This window comes from Melopsittacus undulatus, chromosome 9 (assembly GCF_012275295.1).
Source record: "Melopsittacus undulatus isolate bMelUnd1 chromosome 9, bMelUnd1.mat.Z, whole genome shotgun sequence".
Taxonomy (NCBI): domain Eukaryota; kingdom Metazoa; phylum Chordata; class Aves; order Psittaciformes; family Psittaculidae; genus Melopsittacus; species Melopsittacus undulatus.
The window spans coordinates 31,167,511-31,189,818 of NC_047535.1; the positions used below are offsets into that span (position 1 = coordinate 31,167,511).

A 22,308-nucleotide genomic window follows, 5' to 3' on the forward strand; every position below is an offset into this window, starting at 1 on the left:
AGCTGGATTTAAGGATGCTTAAAAAAGAATTGAAAGGATTGGTGTGAATTTTATGTTGTCGCTTGCACTTTAGAGTTGCAATGGACTTTGCAAGAAGTGGGACCAAATGCTTAATGAAAAGGTTTTTATGTGCTAATTCTAAAGTCCCTATTGCGTCAGACATCATCATCTGCATTAGACACTGCATGTCATTCATGCTCTCAATGAGCACAATAGCAAAATTCACAACTGCTTTTGTAGCACGTTCAGTGGAGGTTCAGTTTACAGGTGCTTGCACAGAGACCTGCACTTCCCATTGCTCTGTATCAGAACTCAGTGCCAGTCCTCAAGGAGCCCTGGGCTGATAAGCACCAAGATGAATCACCAGATTTTCACAGGAACTTCACAGCTTTGGTATTAAGTGTCAACTGCAGCAGAAACACAACCACAGCTGGTCAACAGGCAGTGCTGTCACTGAAATCCATGGGTTAGGGTGCAGGATGGTGCTGCGCATCCTCCAAAAAAGCCATGCTGGAGCCCCCATGGTTTGTTTCTAGATCAGATGTTCTAAATTCCCCTTCACCCCCTGTTTTCTTTCCCCAAAGGTTTTCTTCAGGTCTGTATTTCTGTCCTGGATGTTGTGACTGTATGAAATAAATTCACTGTAATAATTGGGGATAGTCCAGAGAGCAGCAGGCTCTCCTGGCATTTCACATATTGCTTGCTGACAGGTAATTTTTTTATCTTTTTCCTGTTTTGAATTAATTTCCTCCAGGGCATCCTGGCACCCTGTTGTTACTCCAGCAGCTCTTGAAAGAGATCATCTTCTCTGGGAGGAGTGGCTATTTCTGAAGTTGAATTCAAGCCTCAGGTTGGATTCTTGGATCTTCCAGGTGCTGTGGCAGCTCTATCGCATGAAACAACCCTAAAAACCTTTTGCAGAGAAAAATTAAGTTCTTCCATATTCTTTTGTTTACTTCTTTCTGTTTCAAAGCTGCACTCTCCTGACATTTTGCTAAGAGATAATTAAACTCAAAGCAAGCAATTCTCAATCTGAACCTGAACCGAAAGCACACAGCTCTGCCCTTCCTCCTCCAAGTGGAAAACTAAGCATCTATTTATTTTTATTAATGTCAGTAGGCCACTCCAGCCACCACAGAGCTGTGCCAGTCCTTGGCTGTGGGGATTTGGGATGCACAACCCCACACACAGCTGCTGGAGCTGTGTGGACAGCCTGCACCATGTGCTGAGGCAGGTCCATCCCAACACTCACAGGCATCTGCTTGTTGTACTGCAGGGATAACTCAAACCTCTTAAATTTTCTTTATTCCTGGCTGCAGAGTGTGAAGCTGGAGATTCTGATGCATTATCTTTTCTGATTTGATTGTGTTGCTTTCAAGTTAAAGAAAAAACAAACTTTCGTATTATTATAGTCTTTTCCTCAACAGCCCTGGTGCATCAATTCAATCTTCCTTCCTTACTCTCGCAGTTAATTACTCACCCCATCACTGAGGTTAAGATTGTCTGCTAATATGATAATGTTTCAGAAATAAAATCCTAATCAGAACAGAGTAGCCAGAAGTGGACAGGGCTTTATTTAAGATGCTGACACAGTAACTGATGATAGGTCTCACCCATGGACATGCTTGTGTGTGTAATTGCTCACTGCTCAGTTTGTGAATTTTATAGGTAATGTAAAACAGAAAATACTGAGTTTATTGCAAAAGATTTTCTTTTTTTCCCACATAAAGCTCTCTCTTTAAATTTGGAAGGCACTTAAAATTCTGTTTTATTTTTGGTAAGCACTATCTATTGAAAATTGAAAATATCGGAGGGATCACTAGGCAGAATTTGTGAACTTTCCAATGAAAAGACAGCACAGTGTCTTCCTTTCATGTTCCAAAGTCTTTGGCAATTGTGCCACTTTCTGACTGACACTGAGGCTATGGTGAGAGTTTATTCCCAAAGCAGGTATTACACATGGTTATGGTCACAAATATATCCTTGCACAGCATTAATGCCAGAGGAGCTCTGAGGCTGTCAGAATTCTGATTTGGTGGGGGGAAACACCACCAAAACCACATATATTCTTAAAATATGTCCAAACATTTTAAATGCTCTCAAATAGAGCTGCAAATCACAGAAGATGCAGCATTTCTCATAGATGGTCCTTAAAGATCTACTTGTAGTAAATTGGCATGTGATAATGTATGACTACAAAACCCCATGTCTTCCAGTAAATTATGAAAGCTTTTCTTTGATTCAAATCCAATTATAAGTGGCAATCTGTGAGTCTTACATCTTCTAGAGACCTTCCAAGCAAACACTTAGATTTTTCAGTCTCTCCTCTCCATGCCATACTGGAACCCAACTGGCAGCCGGACTTGTCCTCTATAGCACACATTGGGAATCTTATTGCCATGTGAGTACGTCCCGAGGTGCTGTGGAGAAGCCTTTGCTGGACTGTGATGGAAAACCATTTATTTAGCTCTGCAAGGGCCTGATCCAGTATTGCCAGGTGTCTATGGACAGACTTCCAGGGAGCTCAGCAGATCAGGCTCCAAAACAAACTGCAATAACCTCCAATATAGTAGCCTTCTCCTTGTTTCTTTGCTCTTTTTCTCAGAAAGTCATAGCCAAAGCAATCAGTAATATCTGAAGCAGAGGATGTATCATGCTATACATCTTCACAAAACATTTGTCTTCCCAGGGGACACCAAAGATGCAGAACTTCTACTCTGGGGGTACACAGATGACATCCACTGTTTCTTAATTACATAACAAGTACTTTTAGGACAGTGTATTCTTGCCAGCTCTGGCAAAGGCAAGCATGGTAACTGTTCTGCTCACAGTATTAAATACACTTTCCTTGCTGTGCAGTGGAAGGATGTGTTTAAACTCACAGTCTATCACTATTCCTGGATAGTGTAGGAGAGTCCAGGAACACTCAAGATGTCTTTTCCTGTGTATATTAACTTGTTCAGAACAAAATAGTGTTCTTAGAAAACATGAATCTTATGGCAGAAGAAAGATTCTTTCATAGCTGTGCTACAAGGGTTTCCAAACAGCTGCTTGTTCATTTGGGTACATGAAATATTAGGTTCAGCCTGCTCACAAGCACAAACATAATTTCTTCTCACCATGGCACCTTCACTGTGGTCATTTCCACCTGGTTCTGTGATGTTGGCAAGTGCCATACTAGCACAATGTCTTCATTGTACAAACTTTCAGAGGAGAGCTGCAGAGTTCCTGCAACCTCAGTGAAACACCATCCTCTCCCCAGTGCCGGCTGTTTGCCCTGCTTTACAAGGAACTGCCATGCCAAGGAGTTCTGCTAGTGCCTGATGTGAACACCAGAGGTTTCAGGTGTTGCTCGATGGTTGGTCAACACATTCCTACCTGCCTGTGGACCACGCACAAGGATCAAAGGGTTCTTTGGGCGACCATCAGCACACTGAGCTCACCAAAGCCCCAAAAGAGGCTTCCTGGGCATTAAGGGCAGGAGAGCTCAACAGTTCCTCACATCAAAACTTCTTTGCTCAAGGCTCAGGTATATAACCCCTTCAAAGCAAGGAAGTCACAGTCCAAGCTCTGAGAGGAAAAACTGCATGTGAGAGAAATGGAAGAGGTGTCACTGTATCAACAGAGATTAGACAAAATCTAACCCCCATTAGTCCTTTAGAGCAGGGCCTCTGGTTTGTTCTTTTTGCAATCTGTTCTGTATTCAAAGCAAGTACATTTTTTCTGTCACTATACCACTATTGTTAACAACTATAAATGTATTAAAAACACAGGGGCATTTTAGTATGTGTATTGTGCATAAGAAATATTGTTACATGACAAGCTCCAATTGGCAAGTGAAAAGAGGTTTTATTGAAGGAAATAGCAGTAGCAAACAGTGAACTATGCAGAATAATGGTAATTGTTCCTTTAACATTGGCAGCGCGCGTTCACTTAATATGACTGCTCCTCTGTCTCTGCCTCATCCAGACCCAGAGGACCTGTTAGACAAGCAGGCAGCCACCTCTCTCTGGGATCAAGCTGTCAATGCAAACTTGCTTTCTTTCTATTTCTTGAAGCTAAGCTATACCCCCAGAGCTCCCAAAGCTTTTCCTGAGTGAAAGCTTTAAAAAAGCTCCATTCTAAATTACATCACACGAGCTGTTCTCTTCAGACTGACAGAACAAAAGCAAGGAGGGGGGGAGGAAATGCCAAAAGTACCATCTGAATGACTTCTGAGTTGCACAGAATAATTTACCTCCTCATGCTTTATCAGAGCAGACTAATGTTGTCTACCTTGCCTACCAAATCCCCAGCAGTGTCCCCTAACTAGCAGAGAAAGTTTGCATGGTGTGTGTTTACAATACGAATAAACGCAGAGCTGTTGGGTGCAGGCATTTCGCTTGCAACAACAGGGTCTTGGATGCTCCATGAAGAAAGATCATAATGCAGGGCATGGTGTTTTCTAAACCTGATCCTAGGTGATGTGATCTCTGACACAGCCAGTTCATGGTTGTTGGAAGAGCCCAGCCTGTGGATGCTGCACATCCAGGTGGGTGAGCTCATCTGCTAATCAATGACACCCCAATTAAGGGTCATGGTGAGGACTGCTGAGGGCCACTGTCAAGATCTGAGAGGTTTCTCAGTCTGGCTCAAGCAGGCTCCAATTAAAGATCATCATCAGAAGTCAAAGGAGCAGATAAGCATCATCCACTTCTACTGTGGCAGAGTGGGAAGCAGATAAATTGGTATCTCCCCCTTCTAGAGGCTTCCAGGTATCACAGATTGATTTGGGAGCTCCCACTCAGGGAAAGCAGCCTCAGCTGCAAAGGGAGGGGCCCATGGGCTATTCACCTTCTGTGGCAGATAAATACAGGTAAGAGAAAGAGAGGAAAGTCACAGATGCTCTCTCAGTAAGGTGTACAATCAGCAGCCTTTATAAGGTGGTTTGGGGGTTGCTCGATCCCAAATTAATCTACTAAGATCTTAAACATTGAGCCAAGCAGACTTTGTGTGGCTCATAGGCTGACCTGTTGAGGGCTTTTTCTTAATTTTGGGAAGACAATGGTTATAGGGCTAAGAGCTTTTTTTTCTCCTACTCAAAAGCTTGCAGGTTTAGCTCATAGAACTTCTAGGCTTGTTCTGTTTTGAGTAAGTCTTAAGATGTTTAAGCTACTAATACAAATAGTAGTCCCATTTTAAAGATGGGTTAAACCAGGTGATTACTTAATATTAAGGCAAAAAATGTTGCTCACACACCCATGGAGTTAGAATAACTGTGTTTGCTTTCTTGCATGAAATGTGGCATTTCAGTAGCTGCACAAATGTAGTGCCATGCCCTAGCTGGACACTGTGGGGAGGAGGTAGGGGACTTACCTGGGTCTCCAAGGGGCTGTAGGATGGGGCTGTCCAGTTCTGGAAAACAAGAATGGGAAAGGAAGGCTTCATTATGCAGAAAAAGCTCCTCAGCCGATGAGGTGGTTTTGCTATCCCACATAGGATCCAGTGTTTTGTAAATGCCTCAAAACTGTATTGTCATGAGAGCAAAGAGAAAAGTGACAGGAGCTGAAGACTTCATCCCCTGATTGACTTCACAAGTATGGAAAAAATACTCTTGGTAGAAGCTGAGGTGCCTCTTTAAGGATCCAGTGTCCTCTGGCTTCTCATTGAGATGATTTCTTTCCCCAGCGAACACAATTTTCATATCATCAACACAACATGTCTTACCCAGAGGAGCAGAGGCTGCCTGAGGATCCTGACCCACTAATGCAGTGTTCATCCCTGAACTTCTGAGTGAGTAAACTTTGGGGTTTGCTATTTCTTTCTGGTGGCTCCTGTCTGATGCATCCTGTCAGAGGCATGAAGACATCTGGCTAGTGAAATTGCTGTCTTGATCCATAAGGCACCATCCTAATGTTGATTAAAGCTGATGGAGATATCTGGCTTCAGGGCATGCTATATTATGTGTTGTATCTGTTTCCTATGAAAGTCTTAATTAGTCCAAATATTCATTAAAGTGATCATAACTGAGGAAAACATAGGTAATGAACCTGAATACAGACCTTATCACTGTGTTTTTCATCACATCCTTGTTACTATCAATGGTACATATGAAGAGGCTGGACTTCAAGTTTTTGAAGCTAGCAGTGTAAGTTATTAAACCTAACCACTGTAATACTTGCAATCTAGTTTTCTGAACCATGGTTTTAGGATTTGGTGGGGCTTCAAGTTTGGCTCAGCTGTCTTTATTTTTCTGTTTCAGCATGGAAATTTTTCCCATGCTTTTACTTATTTTAACGTTTTGCACTGCCTTTCACCACCATGGTACCTGAGTATCTCAAAATCAGTGATGACGGTGGAACGAAAAAATTCATGGTATTTGCAGCACGTGCATTTCTCCCCTCCATGGAGGGCAAGATAGAGGTCTCATCTAAGTGACTGGGTACTTGGGTGGCATTGTGATCCCAGTGGATGTGGGACTTTGTGCCACACAGGGGTTACTCAAAGAAATAATGTTCTGCATTTTTTTTCTGTATATTCAGATCTGAATGCAAGTTGAGGTTTACATGGCAGGCTAGTATTTTTTCACAAGTTGTGCTTGTAATAGTGGTGACAAGAATCTTGTTTGCTTATAAAATGAGGAAATTATCATCTGGAAATAAGTTTCAGACAACAGACAGTGTGCATGGACTTGTTTCAATGCTCCCGATTCAATCATAGCTGTATTTTCAGCAGAAGAGCAAAGAACTCCTCATGGCATGGGGACAAGTGTGCTTGTAGGTGAAGGCTTTTGTTTCTTGATGCTACACCACAACTAAGGCCTGGAGTCCCTGGAGCACTGTGTGGCTGAGAAGGGATTAATTTGCTTATGCCACCATGCAGCCTGTCCCTAACCTGCAGTGATTCATACCCTGTAGTGTTCTGGTACGCTGCTAGCTATATGCTTTGGGGTCATTCCTTGTGAATCTCTTGTTCTCATCTGGACCAAGGTCCAGAAAGTTTACTTAGCCATTTATAGCTGTCTTTTCTCCTTTATCTTGTACAAGTATGTGTAAGTGAAACTTTCTGTTTTCTTTGAGCTTTACCAAAAAGAGAACAGAAATATATGCCTTTTTCTATGTGTTTATTTCAAGCCATGATTCTTCTGGGAAGTGTGATTTGTTTATGTGTTTTCATAACAAATTAAAATGGTTAAGGCTGCATCTCTGCCAACCTCTTTCAAAGTAGTTTCAAATACTTTACTTAAAGAGGGATTATTTCATCTGTCACAGAATATGAGGCAGCTCTGAAGTAGTGTCTAGCTTGCACACTTAAGTCCGCTGAACATTAGCTTAAGGCAGAACGATTAAGGTCCTCTAGACAGTAGGATTGCAAGAGCATGGAGTGATAGTTTAGAGTGTGCTGCATCTGAAGAGAAAAAGAGATTGTTTGACTTTCCCTTTTCTGATGGTACCAGTAAGACTGGAAAAGGCTGTCAACACCAGCTGCCTATTGGAGGAGTGACTGCTTAAATCCTGCCTGTCCCTCAATCAGTGCTTGCTCTAACCATTTAATTCTTGTGTGCCCCAATCTCCTGTAACGTGCGAACATGTATAGTTCCCAACCATATGGTTGTTTCTGTACTGAATTCAGGTCTGTAAGTTAATATACACTCTGTAAATGGAGTTTGCAATGTCTTAGGGTCACCTTCTTCAGCTTCAGGAAAAGTCTTAAATGTTTATGCAGACTTCTACAGTTATTACAGCTAATGTCTCTAGTTAGCTACAGCAGGAAGGTCAGACTTTGGAGGCTGTAGTTTCTTTACAGCCTGTAGGTTTCCCCCCTCCCATGTCTGTTTTCTACTCTTGCCAGTACCTTGCTTTCTGTTTAAAGGCATTACTAATAGCAAATAAAGCTAAAGATCCTTGTTATAACAAGGTAGTAGTTTATTTTTTAATCAGAGCATACGCTTATGCCAGGGTTGGCATGAAGAATCTGTGTATGTGTCTGATTAGGGCACGATAAGCTGATCATTTCTTAGTGTATTACATATAAATTTGTCTTTAGTTAGACAATTTACTGGGAGGTTGATATGAGAATTGGTAATCTAATTTTTGTTTGGAGGTGGTAGAAATATCAACAATGGGGAAATAAGGCTATTGCCATGTGTGCTGAATTGTGGTTTGGTAGCAGCCTTTGTCTTGTAGTTAAGTGACCATCAAAACCTTTCTTGGGGTGGCAGTAAATTAAAACAAATCTTTGGAAAATATCAGTTTTCAAAGAGTAAAGAAAGATGCAGCAATTATTATGACACAGGTTTGCAGTCTGTTTCTGATTATCCTTTTGGCCGGAGAGTCAGGATTTCTAATTGTAAGGTGAAGGAATCCTTTTTATCTATCTCTTGCCTCCTAATCCTATGCTAGACAGTATTGTTTTCTGTGCCTTTTGTCTTCTGGGGAAGGAGACAATCTCTGGCTCATGCGAACATCTTGTTAAAGTCTGCTGAGGATTAGGGGGTGTGACAGTTTTCTTGCTGAGCCTTTTTATTGGGGATTTTTATGCCTGCTTTTCTGGGAGGTCTTTGAAATGTCTTTTATGTAGCAATCATTTCACTCTTTCTTTGTTGCCTCGAATGTTGAGGCTGTATTCTTCTCATCTGTTCTTGTTTATATTCCATACTAGCTGGTCATAACAGTTTAGCTTGAAACTATCATCATGCCGTGTGCTTCTGAACCGCAGGAGTGTTGCAAACTGCTCCAGGACAATTGCAAATTTGAGCTCTATTTTAGGGTATCTGAAGCTTTAGCATGGTTGCTTAGTATGAAATACAGTTAAAGAGGTTCCAGATGAAAAACAGCAATCTAGGAGTTGGATATTTCAAGTGTCCACAGCTAGGTATAAGCATTTAAAAATGCTCCAGTTATAATAAGTCTCCCTAAGGGTGGTCATCATATCAGCTGTAGCTGGTATGATAGGTGTTCAGCCTGGCCTGAACAATGACAATAATCAATGGCAGAGATAAACCTGTCCTGCTGGCAAGTCTATCCATCTTGACAGAAGAGTTTAAGCCCAAAAAATAGAAAGAAATTCTCTTTTCACTATAAATTTGAAAAAAAAAATGCTGATTTCACATTGCAGTTTCAGAAAACTGCAATCAGTTTTCAGGTTGATCAGTGTATTTTGTTTCCTAAAATTTTCATTAAACCAATGCTTCTGCCTTGAGTGCCTATCTTAGGACACATGAATTTCTCATATCTTTATGAGATGGTAAGCACATGATTGCTGATTTCACACAGTGTTTATTTCTGATGCTAAGTAAGCTCAAGAGCTCACTGGGGAGATCCCGGATTCAGTGTTAAGCAAGGAGTCAGGGTTATGTAGTCTTGCTGATAATGAAGATACCTGGCAGGTCTGGAAAAACTGGTTGCATCATCTCATTTGAGAAGGTGGAAGTAGAAAATGTGTTTTCATTAAATAATTATAAAAACAAATGTGCAGAGGATGCTGTTTCAATTTTAAAATCTAGCTAAACTCTTGTTTATTTCACTAAACAATGTATCATAGCTTTACAGAGGAAGAAGCTGGCTGCTTGGATGTGTATCTTTTGCTCCAATAAATACTTTTGTAAAAGCTGGGGTTTGTTTCTATCAGAAATTTGCCTATGTAACAGCATTCTCACCAACCTTTGCTTGCTGTCTCTGTAGCAGAATTTTTAGTGTCTAAAGCCATATATAATATGGTTCCATTTCACACTTAACCACAAACCTCATTCTTCCAGATATGACCTCAGTTTATTTTATATTGCATGTCTTTTCCTTAAAGTATTTTATACGTAACATAATATGCAATGATACGGCACTGATGTTTATCAAAATTGTTTCACACTGTACTTATTTCTATTCCTCTCTTTTGGATCAAGTACAATAGAGCTGCAGACTAATACCAGCTTTTAAAACATTTTTAATGTGTTTATTTTCTTACCACATTCACTCCATCCACTAACTTGTTATATGGATTATATTTAATGGGAATCTTGTGGGACTATCAAAGGGCATTTATTTTCTATTGAAATAACAATTAAGATAACACACAAACTAATATAGTAATCAAATAAACCTGACAAATAACAAAAAACTTTTTAAAGCTGCAGAGGCATGCTAACAAATCTATTTGATCAATATATGGGATGTGAAAAAAGAGGAGACAAGATTGACTGATGAATAAAATGGAACTGACACAAATAGGCTGACAGCCAGTCGCAAGTCTCTTTAGGGCAAATGCAATTAACTTAGAATAATAGACTCAAATTTGATGGTTAGAAATGCATTTTTATTAACAATCACAGCCTGAATCATTATGCACTCTTATGAATAAAAATTGTAGTTATACTGAAAGTCTGTGTATACATGTATGCATGTACCTACAAAAAAGCCTTGTTAGAGAGCTTTATTTTTGTGACAGAATAGCTGCATGAGACTTTACTTGTGCATGCTTTGTATTTTAAATCTAAATATTCAGGCCACTGATATAAAAATCACATACATGGTATGCTAGTATTAGTGGCAAGGGCAATAAGCATCGGTCCCAGGACTGCTTGTTCTTTTGGGATGTGACATTGCAATCAGGGATTTACAGATTTCATTCTGAGGAAGAGAAGTCATTACTAGAAACATAAGCTCATTCTCTTTACTTTAATAGCTATTTTAAATCATTCATTTAGAAAATACATTAACTATTTATTGTATAGACAGTGCATTTCTATTGGCATTCCATTTTCATGCTTTTTCATAATCCTTTTTAACAAATTATTTTATTAAAAGAAGATTAGAATTAGCAAAAGGAACCTAACAATTTTTGAAACTGCTACTCTTGAGAAAGGATATTTCCCATTATTAACAGGTAGGCAGTATTAAAACTTTAAAAGGAGGGAAGATATTCAATTGCTAATGTGTCCTTTTTCTTTTGACCTTCATTGCAGAGGCTGATTGCTATTTGTAAATTACTTTCAAAATTATTAATCTCATTTAATTTCTGAATAAATACATAATCTTCTTTTTTTTTGCCCCCAAATCCTTGGGATTTAGATATGAAAGAGCTGCAGATAGGATACATTATGGTGCAGACATCTCTCATTTGTGGGAAAAGATAAATTACACCACTTGATGCAGAGAAATTCTACATGGTATTAGCAAAGTCTAACGTGAATATGAAACCATGATACCTGAAATGCTGCTTAAAAGTCTTGAGAAAAAGGTGTAATGGTAGGAAGTAAAACTGCACTGGAAATTAATTAAACCCGATGTTCTCCAGCTCAGTGTCCTTGGTGGGCCACTGGCTGGCCAGGGATGGGATAGCAGCAAAACATAATGCTCTGCAGTTGCCTATGCATGAAGAAGCTGGTGTAAAGCATCATTGTGGTTCTCAGTTTCTGGGGTTGCTGAGCTGCATCCAAGAAGCGATCACACTTGGGTTTTCTCCACTTCGAAGGTGGGTTTAATCCCCCCTATTTCCCAGAAGTGAGACATTGTGCAGATGTACTGGGAAGGCAGAAGGAGGAAGCCCATGAAACTATTGAGATCAGGGACTGTGTGTGGCTGGGGAACAGATTTTTCTGGTAAACACCTGGTGTCTGGGGAATTTTTAGGCTGCCGTTTTGGTTTTCTGCCTCTACTTAGCCTTAAAGTCATTGCCATAAGGGAAAAACTTCCCAAACACTCCAAAGGTTGCTGGAGACATTCCAGTTTTGCCCCCACAGCCCCCTAATGTGTTCTAGATACAGAAGTCCACCACGTTTCCTGAGCTAGCTTCTTTAATAGCTGGTATTGCCTATTCTTAGAATAAGAGGGACTGATCACATGTTGTTCTAGCACCACCAAACCTGTTGTGTACCTAAAAATTGAATATTACTGTCAGGTCTGGCATAGTTGTTTTACTTTGAGCATTTTGCAGCAATTTCTGTCAGATTTGAACTGCTGAAGATTTCTCACAGAACTGCATTTGGTGTAGAGGGAGTCTGAGTAGTCAAATTTACATTATCTGCTCAATTTCTCCTTACCATCTCTGTAGATGTGTCACTGGAGACCAATGGAAGAAAAGTTACTCCTTGAATGTGTTGCCAGAAAAAGAATACGTGCTTTTTTATGACCACAGTTACTTAGTATTTTAAATGAGAAACAGGTCTTAAAATAACTTGTATGAAAGCTTTAGTAGGTAAGCAGACCAAGGAAGAAAGACCAGATGATCTGCTGATTTAACCAGGGACAACTTCTTTCTAGCTGATGCAAAACTAGTACAGGGGACGGGGTCTGTGGGCTCAGTTCTTCCATCTTGTTGATTTTAGGCTAGTGAAATACTGATGAGCTCCACACAATTCTGCTTGATGTATGGTGATGCAAGAAAGGAGGCTTGGGCCCTGTATGATGAAATTCTCCACTGATGTAATCACCCAACCAGAACAGGAATGACTCATTCCATCTATAAATATCTTGGGGCCTGTGTCTGATCACATTTAAACTCATTCACACCAACCTCATCTCATTTGCTTGAATGGGCTTACTACTGAGTTAGAATGATACATGTAAGAGAAAATCTAGGCCCTCAAAAATCAAACCATAATTAGTTTCTCTTAATAGCTGCTTTATTAAAAAAAATAATCTGAGATCTTCCAAAAATTATATTAGAAAGCAAAAGAAGATGCTTTTAAGTGCATCAGATTTTTTCTTAACCCAGCAACGGTAGACTCGTTGGTGAGGTATCATACTTACAATATGTTTCTATTGGCACTCAGGTTCCTTATTTTTATATTCTCTTTTCAGAAGTTATTTCACTAAAAGATTAGAGCTAACAAAATGTAACTACCAGGTCTTGAAAACGCTTATCCTGAGAAGGCTATTTTTGTTACACTCCATCTTAAACCTTTTCAAGTTCAGAACTCTGATTTCATTATTTCATGCTCCCAAAATATTAAGATTACAGTCCCATTGGTTTTCAGTTTTCTCAGTTTTTGTCTTCTACAAAAAGGACTTGGCCAAGACGTTCTTGAGGAAATAAAAATACTTTTGCTTTACTTTCTGTTCACCTCATCCTCGAAAAGGTGCCAATCAATCTGCAGTAGCTGTTCTGCTACCTGAGAGGCATTCATATATAGAAACACCAGGCCAGCCTCTGTTGTCATGGCATGGAAAGCCAAAAATAGATGACACGATAATGTATTTATTCCCATGAAGCTTTCTGCAGCTATGTGAAGTCTTCAGACAAGCAGGTTTTAATGTTAGAAATTAATAGTGTTGGAATGAAGAATCTAGACTATAATATAAAAATAGTATAATGTATATGTTTGATTATATGGGGATAGACATATCTGAATATTCCTCATTCCCTGCATGATGAAAATATGTGCAGCAACTGATCCTTTATGGTAGGTATATACTGTTTCTTTCTTTTAGTGTGGTTGGAAAGCTACAAAACAGTAAAGTGCTTACAAAAGCCATATTTGTAGCTTATTTAATTGCACAGCTCTAGTTTTCTGTGTGATTCAAGGCTATCCTGAAGGCTTAGTTGCACTAGATATCATGTTGTTTTAGTGCCACTAGCATGGGGGAAGATGAAATGTTTTAAAGCCAAGGAACGGTGCCAGAAAGGATTACAGACGATGCATCTGGAAAAGACCTCCTAATTCAACTAGTCCCAGCCTGCATAACAAGAATATCTCTGTAGGCTAATCCCTTAGGTGTTTTCCCTCTCATTTCTTCTTAGACACCATCAAGTGACAGTGCCTGAAACGTTTCCTGAGGCAGAGCATTGCCTAATCATCCTTGCTTGGAAGATATTTCCCTACCATCCAAGTTAGGTTTTTTTTTCCTTTTCCCAAGTAAGTATGAGGGCAGGTGTCCTGCTGCGGAAGCAGAAGCAGGAAAATAGGTAATAGGGTAAGTAAAGTGAAGTAAAGCAGCCAGCACTGCAGGTTCTTCAAAACTTGATTTTTTGTGGAATAATTTGCTTCCTACCCAGTCTTGGTGGTGCTGCGTATTTGTGCTTTTCTTCACAGTAAAGGGTCACATTTCATTCTACATTGTGCTTTTCTGAAACCAAATCGCTCTTAAAGACACCACAGTAATTGCCATTTTAGTTAGCATCTAAATTTGTAAGATTTGATAGACATTTTATTTATAATAGATAGTGTCAGTGATAGAACAAGGGATAAATTCTGCTTCAGCTTTTATGACAGCACTAATAAAGTTCTCTGACTCCCAGATAACATATAATAGGCCCTATACTGCAGTACAATTACGATTAAGACTCGGCTGCTGATTATTGTCCAGTAAATGTTCAACATATTTTAGTAGCATATTAGTCAAAAGTTAACTGTAGTGACTGGTGATTTCTGCCGTGGCCAGAAATCTGTCAAACTAGATGCTCGGTGCAGATAGAGTTGAAATGTTCCTGTCCCCGAAAACTTGAGGTCTGTGTAGGTAGGTGAATCATGGTGATTTTACAGATGATAAGCTGCTGTGTGGACATGGCTTTTTGTTTTGGTTTGGGTTTTTTTTCTGAAGAGGAAGCCTAGGAATAATCGGGTACCAAGCTTTGCTCTTTTGAGTATTAGATGGATGGTAAAAAACGTCTTTTTCTCCAGTTTTAAATAGTCTTAGTTTTAACCTTTGTTACTTCTATTTCTTAAAAATCCTTGTTTTGTTTTCTTCTGTAATCGGGGAGATGACTGCATTGATTCACTTTTTAGGTGGCTTTCCAGCTGTGTATAGTGTATCTCTTTAAGTCCTTTAGGTTCAGTTTGAATTGTTCATGAAATAACACTTATGTAATTTTAGTGAAACTTCGAATATTCTCCCAAGAGAAGGTGAATTTGTGAGGGTTGCCATTATGCCTTTCTTCAAACAATCTCTCCCAAAATATTAAGGAAGGAAAACCACGAAATTGCGCTAAAATGGCAAAACCCACCTATATAAAATGTTGCATTCTCGTGAAAGTAAGCAGAAGAATTGTAACTACTTTGGTATTCAGAATAGTCTATGGAGTTTTGAGTTTTGGAGAACAGGCTAGTCCGCTACAATTATCCTGTCTGACTGGAGCTCATAGAACAGCCGTCAGTAATTTTTCTTTCAGAGGGACTTATTCTCTGCTGCATTACTGAATGCAGCCAAATGCCACTGCAGATCAGGAGAGGCCCCCCGTCTTTAAAGCTAGGTGCTGCTCCCTGAAAGCTAAAGGGAGTTTTGCCACCGGCTTTGATGAAAGTAGGAACAAGCCCTTTTTTACAACCTAAAGCAAGTAGGTTAGAATTATGAAGAATGATTATTTAAAATAGCAATGATGTAATATCAGTGTCAATTCCATTATTTTAAGAGATGTAAATTTGCTCTGCTCTTGAACTCTGGTGAATTTTAATGGCAATATTAAAGAGATACTATTAAGACTACTTAAAAGAACTATTTGTAAAAAATGTCTCCAGTTGGGGGGGGGGGATGGAAAGTTTAAATTGCTTTTTTATTCAGTCTGCATGATTATTTATTTGAATGGTTTTGTATAATACAAATTAATATGTATTAGAAGCTGAAAGATCACAGGATAATTCCAACAGGCATTGGATATGGGAGAGATTTCACTATTTAGACAAAGCAAATAAACTTCTTATCCAGCCATAGTTTATGTACTGTTCACATCAGGGCAAAGAAAGATTTTATTATGTACATTATGAACAATGTAGATGAAGAATTTAGCTGCAAATAAGTTGTCTAAATAACTTTAGAGTAAATTTATATACATTCCAAGGCTAGTTCCATGTTAATACCTCAAGTGTTGTACCTGGCTGATGATCACTAATGTCACTTTCCTGGCAGTCAAAAGGAGTTGAGGATTCAGAGATATTTACAGGATCTGGTTCTAATTTTACATACAACTTGCATTCCAGTGGGACACCAATGGGAGAAGGATGTCAGTGTGGCCAGAAAGACCTCTTAAATCTGATGTACAAGGCTGTAAGCATTGCTGTTTCAAAAATGTTGCATTTTCTGGAAGGAAAGTTTAGTTGTTTTAAAGCCAACTCTAGGGCCACAGTCCAGAGCTCATAAAACTAAATGGAAGGTTTTGAACAGGCTGGCATTGTACAAACTAGGTTATCAAAGGCCAAAAAGAAGGTGCTTCCACTTGGGTTTTTTTTTTTTTCTGTGTAAGAGAATTGAAAGAGTAATAAAACAAATACTAGAAAATGAGACTGAGAATCAGGGAAAGCCAGATTCCAGTAATTCAGTACTGGCCTTTTTACTAAGGGCTCAACCTTTCTGTCATCAGAATCAATGGCAGTCCTTTACGCTCTTTACCTCATCTATAGCTACTAATTTTGGGTGCTACAGTTACTTGTTTATTTCTTGGGAAGCTGCAGAGCTCATCTTCATTAAGTGCTGGGCACTGGCAACTGCAGTCAAGGGTCTCAGCTGGTGGGAAAGCTGAATATGTGAGTATGACATATATCTAATGAGTATATCTAATTTAGCATTAGGTATAGAAGTTTGCGTTGTTACTGTCTCAGTCTGCCTCAGTTCCTCGGATTAAGTGGTGGCATAGGGGGAAATTAAGCAAACCTGGAAAGTTGGGAACTGAGCTGTTGCGAAGTTTAAAAATCATCTTCATGGAGCAAATAGGTTCCAATTTAGTGATTGATGGCTGAAAGGAATTTGAGATTCTCAAATAAAAAGTAAAAATTGTCATATATTTTTTAACCTGATAAGGAAAAATAAAGTGCCTGAGCAGAGCTGGACATTGTGAATCATTTGATCTAGCAACTGTTTCCTTTAAGTATTTGAGTAGTCTGAGAATGCATTCTTGGAAGTATTCAGCTTTGATCCAAGAAGAATTGTCTCTTTCCATTAGTTTTTATTTCTTCCACTTGCTGCAGACAGACCAGAATATTACAGAGGGCAAATCCATGAAACTTCTCCCAACTTTCCCTCGGGGAGCAAAGCAGGCTTTTTCATCTTAAAATGACAGTTTTTCAGTTGTGCAAAAACTGTCTTTCATTTCTATAAAAGCCACCACATTGAAAAATCTAGTCTGACTTATTGTGGCAGGAGAGAAGGTGAGGGTGTATTTAACTTGTGGCAATCTTGTGTAAGTTCACATAAGATAGATTTAGGCATCACTGTGTATAAATATGATCTCCATGGGTGGAGAGAGCTTTTTTCCCCTAATGCTTCTTGCTGTTATGTCACGATATAGCAGCCTTTTCTGTATTGTGCAACAAGCAACTGTGGTCAGCTGCACAAAGCACATCTTGGCTGCCAGGTCACCTAGTTTTGATATGAGTGACCTCGAACAGAGCGCTCAGCGCAGCCTGTTTGTAGCACAATTTACCAAAGCAACTATAGCTCAGTATAAGGTTTTAAAGCACAGCCAAATGCAGCCTAACAGGCAAGCTTGGAAGAGATCTCCTGCCAGAATTCAAACTCTGTTCTGCCAATCTGTTTGTAACTTACTGGTACAGTCTACACGGTGCTCTTGAGATTAATAAATATATAATCCCATATCCCACAGTCCATTACCACACAGTGTTTGAAACATTTCCCATTAACAAAACACAGTACATGCAGGTAAAAATATCAGTGCATCTCATTAAAAAGAGGGGGGAGAATGGAAAATATGTATCGTATTAAAGCCAAGTTTTGGGCTCTTGTGCAAAGTTTGAGGGGAAAAATGTATTTCTCCAGGTGGTGTCTCAAGTGGAGAGAAGGATAAAGTTTCTTGGCTACACTACCAATTAGAAGCAAGGCAACACTATATCCAAGATGTGGCCTCTAATCTAGGCCAAGGCATTCTTCATCTTTCTTTTCTATCAGAAGCAGATTCAGCAGTAAGCCTAAGCACAAGCCTAACTTCAAGCATATGAGTAATTCTAGTGACTTTGTTCTTGAAATCTTGGTCAAAAGAATCATATCCAAGGTTTTTCTTTTGTCAGTGTTGCACAGGTTGTTTCAGGTTGCACAGCAACCCATAGAGTTCTGTGCTCTGATTTTCTTCAGCAATAATAAAGAACTTGTGTGTGACAAAGAGATGAAGGTGGGGCTAAAGTATGAGGGGATTGAACCCTTGGGAAAAATAATACAGGAAAACAGTATGTGATGAATACATGCATTACAGACCCATGACATGAAAAGCAAACAGGCCAAACCACTCGAACCTTTGTATGATATAATCTTTTCTTACCATTTTATAGGAATGTTTGAGAGTGAAATAAGTACTGCAAAATACCATTGGTGCACATGGAAGAGAAACACTGGCATTGTTGATTTCAATGAGCAACTTAGGTTCTCTATGTCTTCAATATTCACCCTCTGTTGAACCATCTTATGCCTGGACACAGAAAAGCAGATGTTCAGTTTGTATATTGGGTCTAAGAGGGAGCTTGGTAGTTGCTATACACTCTGCCTAAAAGAGGAGATGCAAGTGAACCAAAGTCCTTTCATTTTTCTAAGTAAATAGACAACTTTTATCTCCTTTTTCATTCCTTGGGATGAAATAATAGAAACCATAATTCAGTGGGATTTTTTTTTTATGAAAGCAGCTCTACTGGGTGTAGATTTATAGAATTGTATAAACCATTTTTTGATAAATGCTAGCATGTGGAAGATGCAAGCAGGTTTCTTACCATGCATTCTACCTGGGATCTTTTTACCTCACTATTAATGTAGTGTTTCTGGAAAGTTCTTTAATCTATGGAAAAAATAGCCAAAGAAATTATAAACTTGGAATGGGAGGTCTGTTGGTTTTCTGTTCACATAAATTACCTGCAAAACACGCTTGGCCCTTAAAGGGCTGTGTTGCGGGAATAATTCCCCTGGCAACACAGCACCACATGTTTCTGCTAGCCCATGCACTCTGTGCAGCTGCACGACGTATCACATAACACCGTCAACTGCAAGCACACTAGCTTGCCATTCCAGTGGGGCCCCCAAAACTGTAAATAGCAATAGGCAAGAAAACTCCCTGAGACACAGCACTCTCTGTGGGACCATGAATGCTGGAGCCAACTGCCCAAGCCTTGTACTCAATGCAGGAAACTTGACAGGTGGCCATGCCTGGCCCAAGACACTTGGTTTGTCTCAGGCTTTGCTGTTGTTGCATAGCCTGGTCTTGAGCTGAGAGCCTGAATGTCTGCCAGCATGGCTAAGAGGTTGCTGAGGCTTATTTGGGGGCTGAAGAAGTGCTTTATCCTGCAGACCTAAGGCCAGGCTCTTTGCAGTGTGCTGAGAAGAGTTGGGGTTCCCAAATCCTCTTGCTGACATTGCACTGAAAGATCTCTCTATGGGCTGAAGGGATGCACTGTGTGGCAGTGAAGGTTTTATTGTTAGTTCAGACAAAGTTTTAATGGCCCAAATTCTTTAACTGAGAAAAGCCATGATTACCTAGTTAGAACTGTTGTATAATCCATGCCCAACCTTCCCTGTACCTACCCCCTTACGTGGTGGTGTGTGCTCACCCTGTCCACATGTGATGTCCCGTGCCACATGATATCCCGAAGCTCCTGCTGTGTTTCTACCTTGTCCATCTTACCCTGTCACTAGGTGGGCCAGGCAATACCTATCCACAGTGATAAAAACCAGATGAGGGCACTTCTATAGAGCCAGGAGAGCTACGTAGCTGTGGGAGGTGTAACACTTGACCAACACTTCTGTAAGGTTCACCAGGTTATGCAGCAGGAAAGCATGAAGAAGAAATGTTGGACACTGATTTACATCAGTACTAGGATATGAATAAGGATGTGTTCTCCTATCTGTCTTTTTTGCCTCTGCCCTTCCTCAAACTCAGCTTCAGAAAGCCACATGTGAATCACTGCAGTGTTTCTGGTAGTAGTTGTCTTAGCCAGTGGCAGACCCGAATCTTCATCCTGAACCTCTTCTGGTGACTGCACTCTGGCCGCTGCCATTAAAGGTGTTCAAACATAAGAAATGGCAAATGGTAGTGACTTGGTCTAGTATTGCTGGGCAGCAATAAGGAATGCTGGGAAGAGGAAATCCTATGTGACCAGTGCCTGCTCTACATACAATAGAGACTACATGTTTCTTTCTGGACACTTCAGTTCACATCCAAGGGGGCAGGAGGTAGGTGGAGTACAGCTAAAAGCTGGCACAGCCTTAGCTCTTCTTCCCTGAGCTTCTTGTAAGAGTAACTGTCCAGGTGTGAGAGAGAAGATAATTACACCTTTCTAGCTCTATAGGAACATACCTTCTTCGGTGAAGAAGTGGAGGAGTGGTACTGTGTTTGCTGGGGCTTCTGGAGGGGAGCATGGAAGCCAAGGGAAGATCAGGTTAGATCCTGGTTGAAAAGGAACTACCAAGATATGTGCATTTTGTTTTCAAAAAGTTGATAAGAATCTACCATTATAGTTCAGTCATTTATTGCTCACTTATCTGACAAGTTTTTGTTTTATGAAAATGTTCACAGATTAAAAGAAAAACAAATTGGGAAAACTTATGACATTTTACATATAAAACTGTTTTATTTTGTGTGAAATTTAACTGAAATGATCTTAATGATTTATGTAAAGTGAAATGTTGGGTTTTCCTTTTTCTTTCTCTTTTAGCCCTGGTCTCACACAGGCATATTAATGATTATTTGTCAAAGTCACACTGTTTGCTTACAAGGTACGAAGGCTTTTTAGACACTATAATGACAGCTTTTGATTCACTTGATAATATTTAGAATAAGCCATAAAAGCCAATCTCTGAACGAACAGACCGCTTTTATTGGCTTTTAGTGCTATTACTGCTATCATAAGTGGTAAATTGGCCTAATGCAAGTAATACTGCTGTGTCATACTATAAAAACTGCTGCTTAGTTTTATATTTTATTTATTTTTCATGAAAAGAAATAAAAAATAAGGCATAGAGACTGTTCTATCCTTCTACAAATGTTGGTGATTCCTCCAAGTGAGAGGTGAGGCTGCTTCTACTGGTATTTGAAGTTTCTTTGCTCAGTGATGTAACAGGGCTGATCACAAAGTTAGGATCAAGTGTGTGAGTCAAGTGAATATCTACCTGAAGCTCATAGACTATTTAAATCATAAATAAACTAGAAAAAGAAATAAATCATTTCTTACTGAAAGCTGAAATGGGTATATTTCAAATACCTTATGCTAGGGTTTTATTATGTCTCATAATAGCAATAGTATCTGTTTTAAATAGTAAGCATTTAAACTATCTGAAGGCAATACATTTGGTCACAACTTCATCTAGTCATAATGAGTATCAGGTGCCATAGTCACTCTTATGATTCTACTGACTTCTGCCTCTCATTATCTCATCTATTGTTTTGCCCACTCTTGGAATATAAACATGTATTTCAGAGATTTAAAATTCCAGTAACATACAATCTCTCTTTTTCTTTTAATTGGGGGGGGGGGGGGGGGGGGCAAAAGTTTATGGCATAATTTTATTTAGCTTTGTAGTATATGAGGGAAATTGTTGAGAAGCAAAGCAAAACAGAGGAAGCTCAAATTGACTTTTGAATTTCCATTTGTTGTGGTTTTTATCTTTCCCTTCTTTCTTTCTGCCGTGAAGTCTTTTTTGACAGAAATATGGACTGATTTGTCAGCCATGATGTAAGTTTAGGACCAGCAGTTGATATAGGTGATATGTCTATATGACAGTCCTAAGAAGCATTAAGATTCATCTTGATTTGAGTCAAATTCACAATTGATATACATGTAATAGCATGTATTGCCCAGCTAATTAAGCTTCTGTTAACCAATAAGAGAGAAACTGTGATTTGGTTTAGGATTCAATGAGTGTGCAGAACAAATGCAGCAGGGTGGAAAGCTGCAGGAACAGCATCTGGTAGAAGTGTGTTACATGAAGCAGCCCTACAAAACTGAAATTACCTGAGGATGTACTCTGGTGTTTTTCCTCTAAACTTATTTCTAAGGCCTATGCAGTAAGAGTGAGTCTCATGCAAAAAGCAAGCATGAAGCATGGGTCAGGAGAGTAAAGCTAACCCTGAAGATCGTTTTTGTGACTGTCAACACCCAACTCTGAAACCCAAGGAAAGGTAGAGATAGGAAATACCAGTTTGAATTTAGCTTTAATGGTACATAATAAGAACATGTGGTTGGGGCTTCTTCATCTGAGAAACAAGAGTGAGGCAACAAAGATAAATGCTTCCTGTTTGGGGGGAAAGTGCAGTATGGTTTAAACTTAGCTGAAACTTGTTTATTTCAAAGCCAAATATAACTTCATCGTGCCATAATATATGGCCATTGAAAAAAAAATAGTCTAATGAAAGAGAGAAGTCTGAGTAAATAATCACTAATCTAACTGAATGCATGCCTGAAATTATATTTAT

The 22,308-nt window shown here is 39.4% G+C and overlaps 1 protein-coding gene across 1 annotated transcript in view; it reads right to left on the bottom strand.

Annotated features, from left to right (window-relative positions):
* MDFIC2 (MyoD family inhibitor domain containing 2) overlaps window positions 1–22,308 on the bottom strand; it is a 45,575-nt gene that overhangs the window by 13,951 nt on the left and 9,316 nt on the right. Inside the window, exon 2 of the mRNA XM_031049283.1 lies at window positions 5,356–5,394. Within this exon, the coding sequence (XP_030905143.1) occupies window positions 5,356–5,394 (39 nt within the window). The remainder of the gene's footprint in view (window positions 1–5,355; window positions 5,395–22,308) is intronic.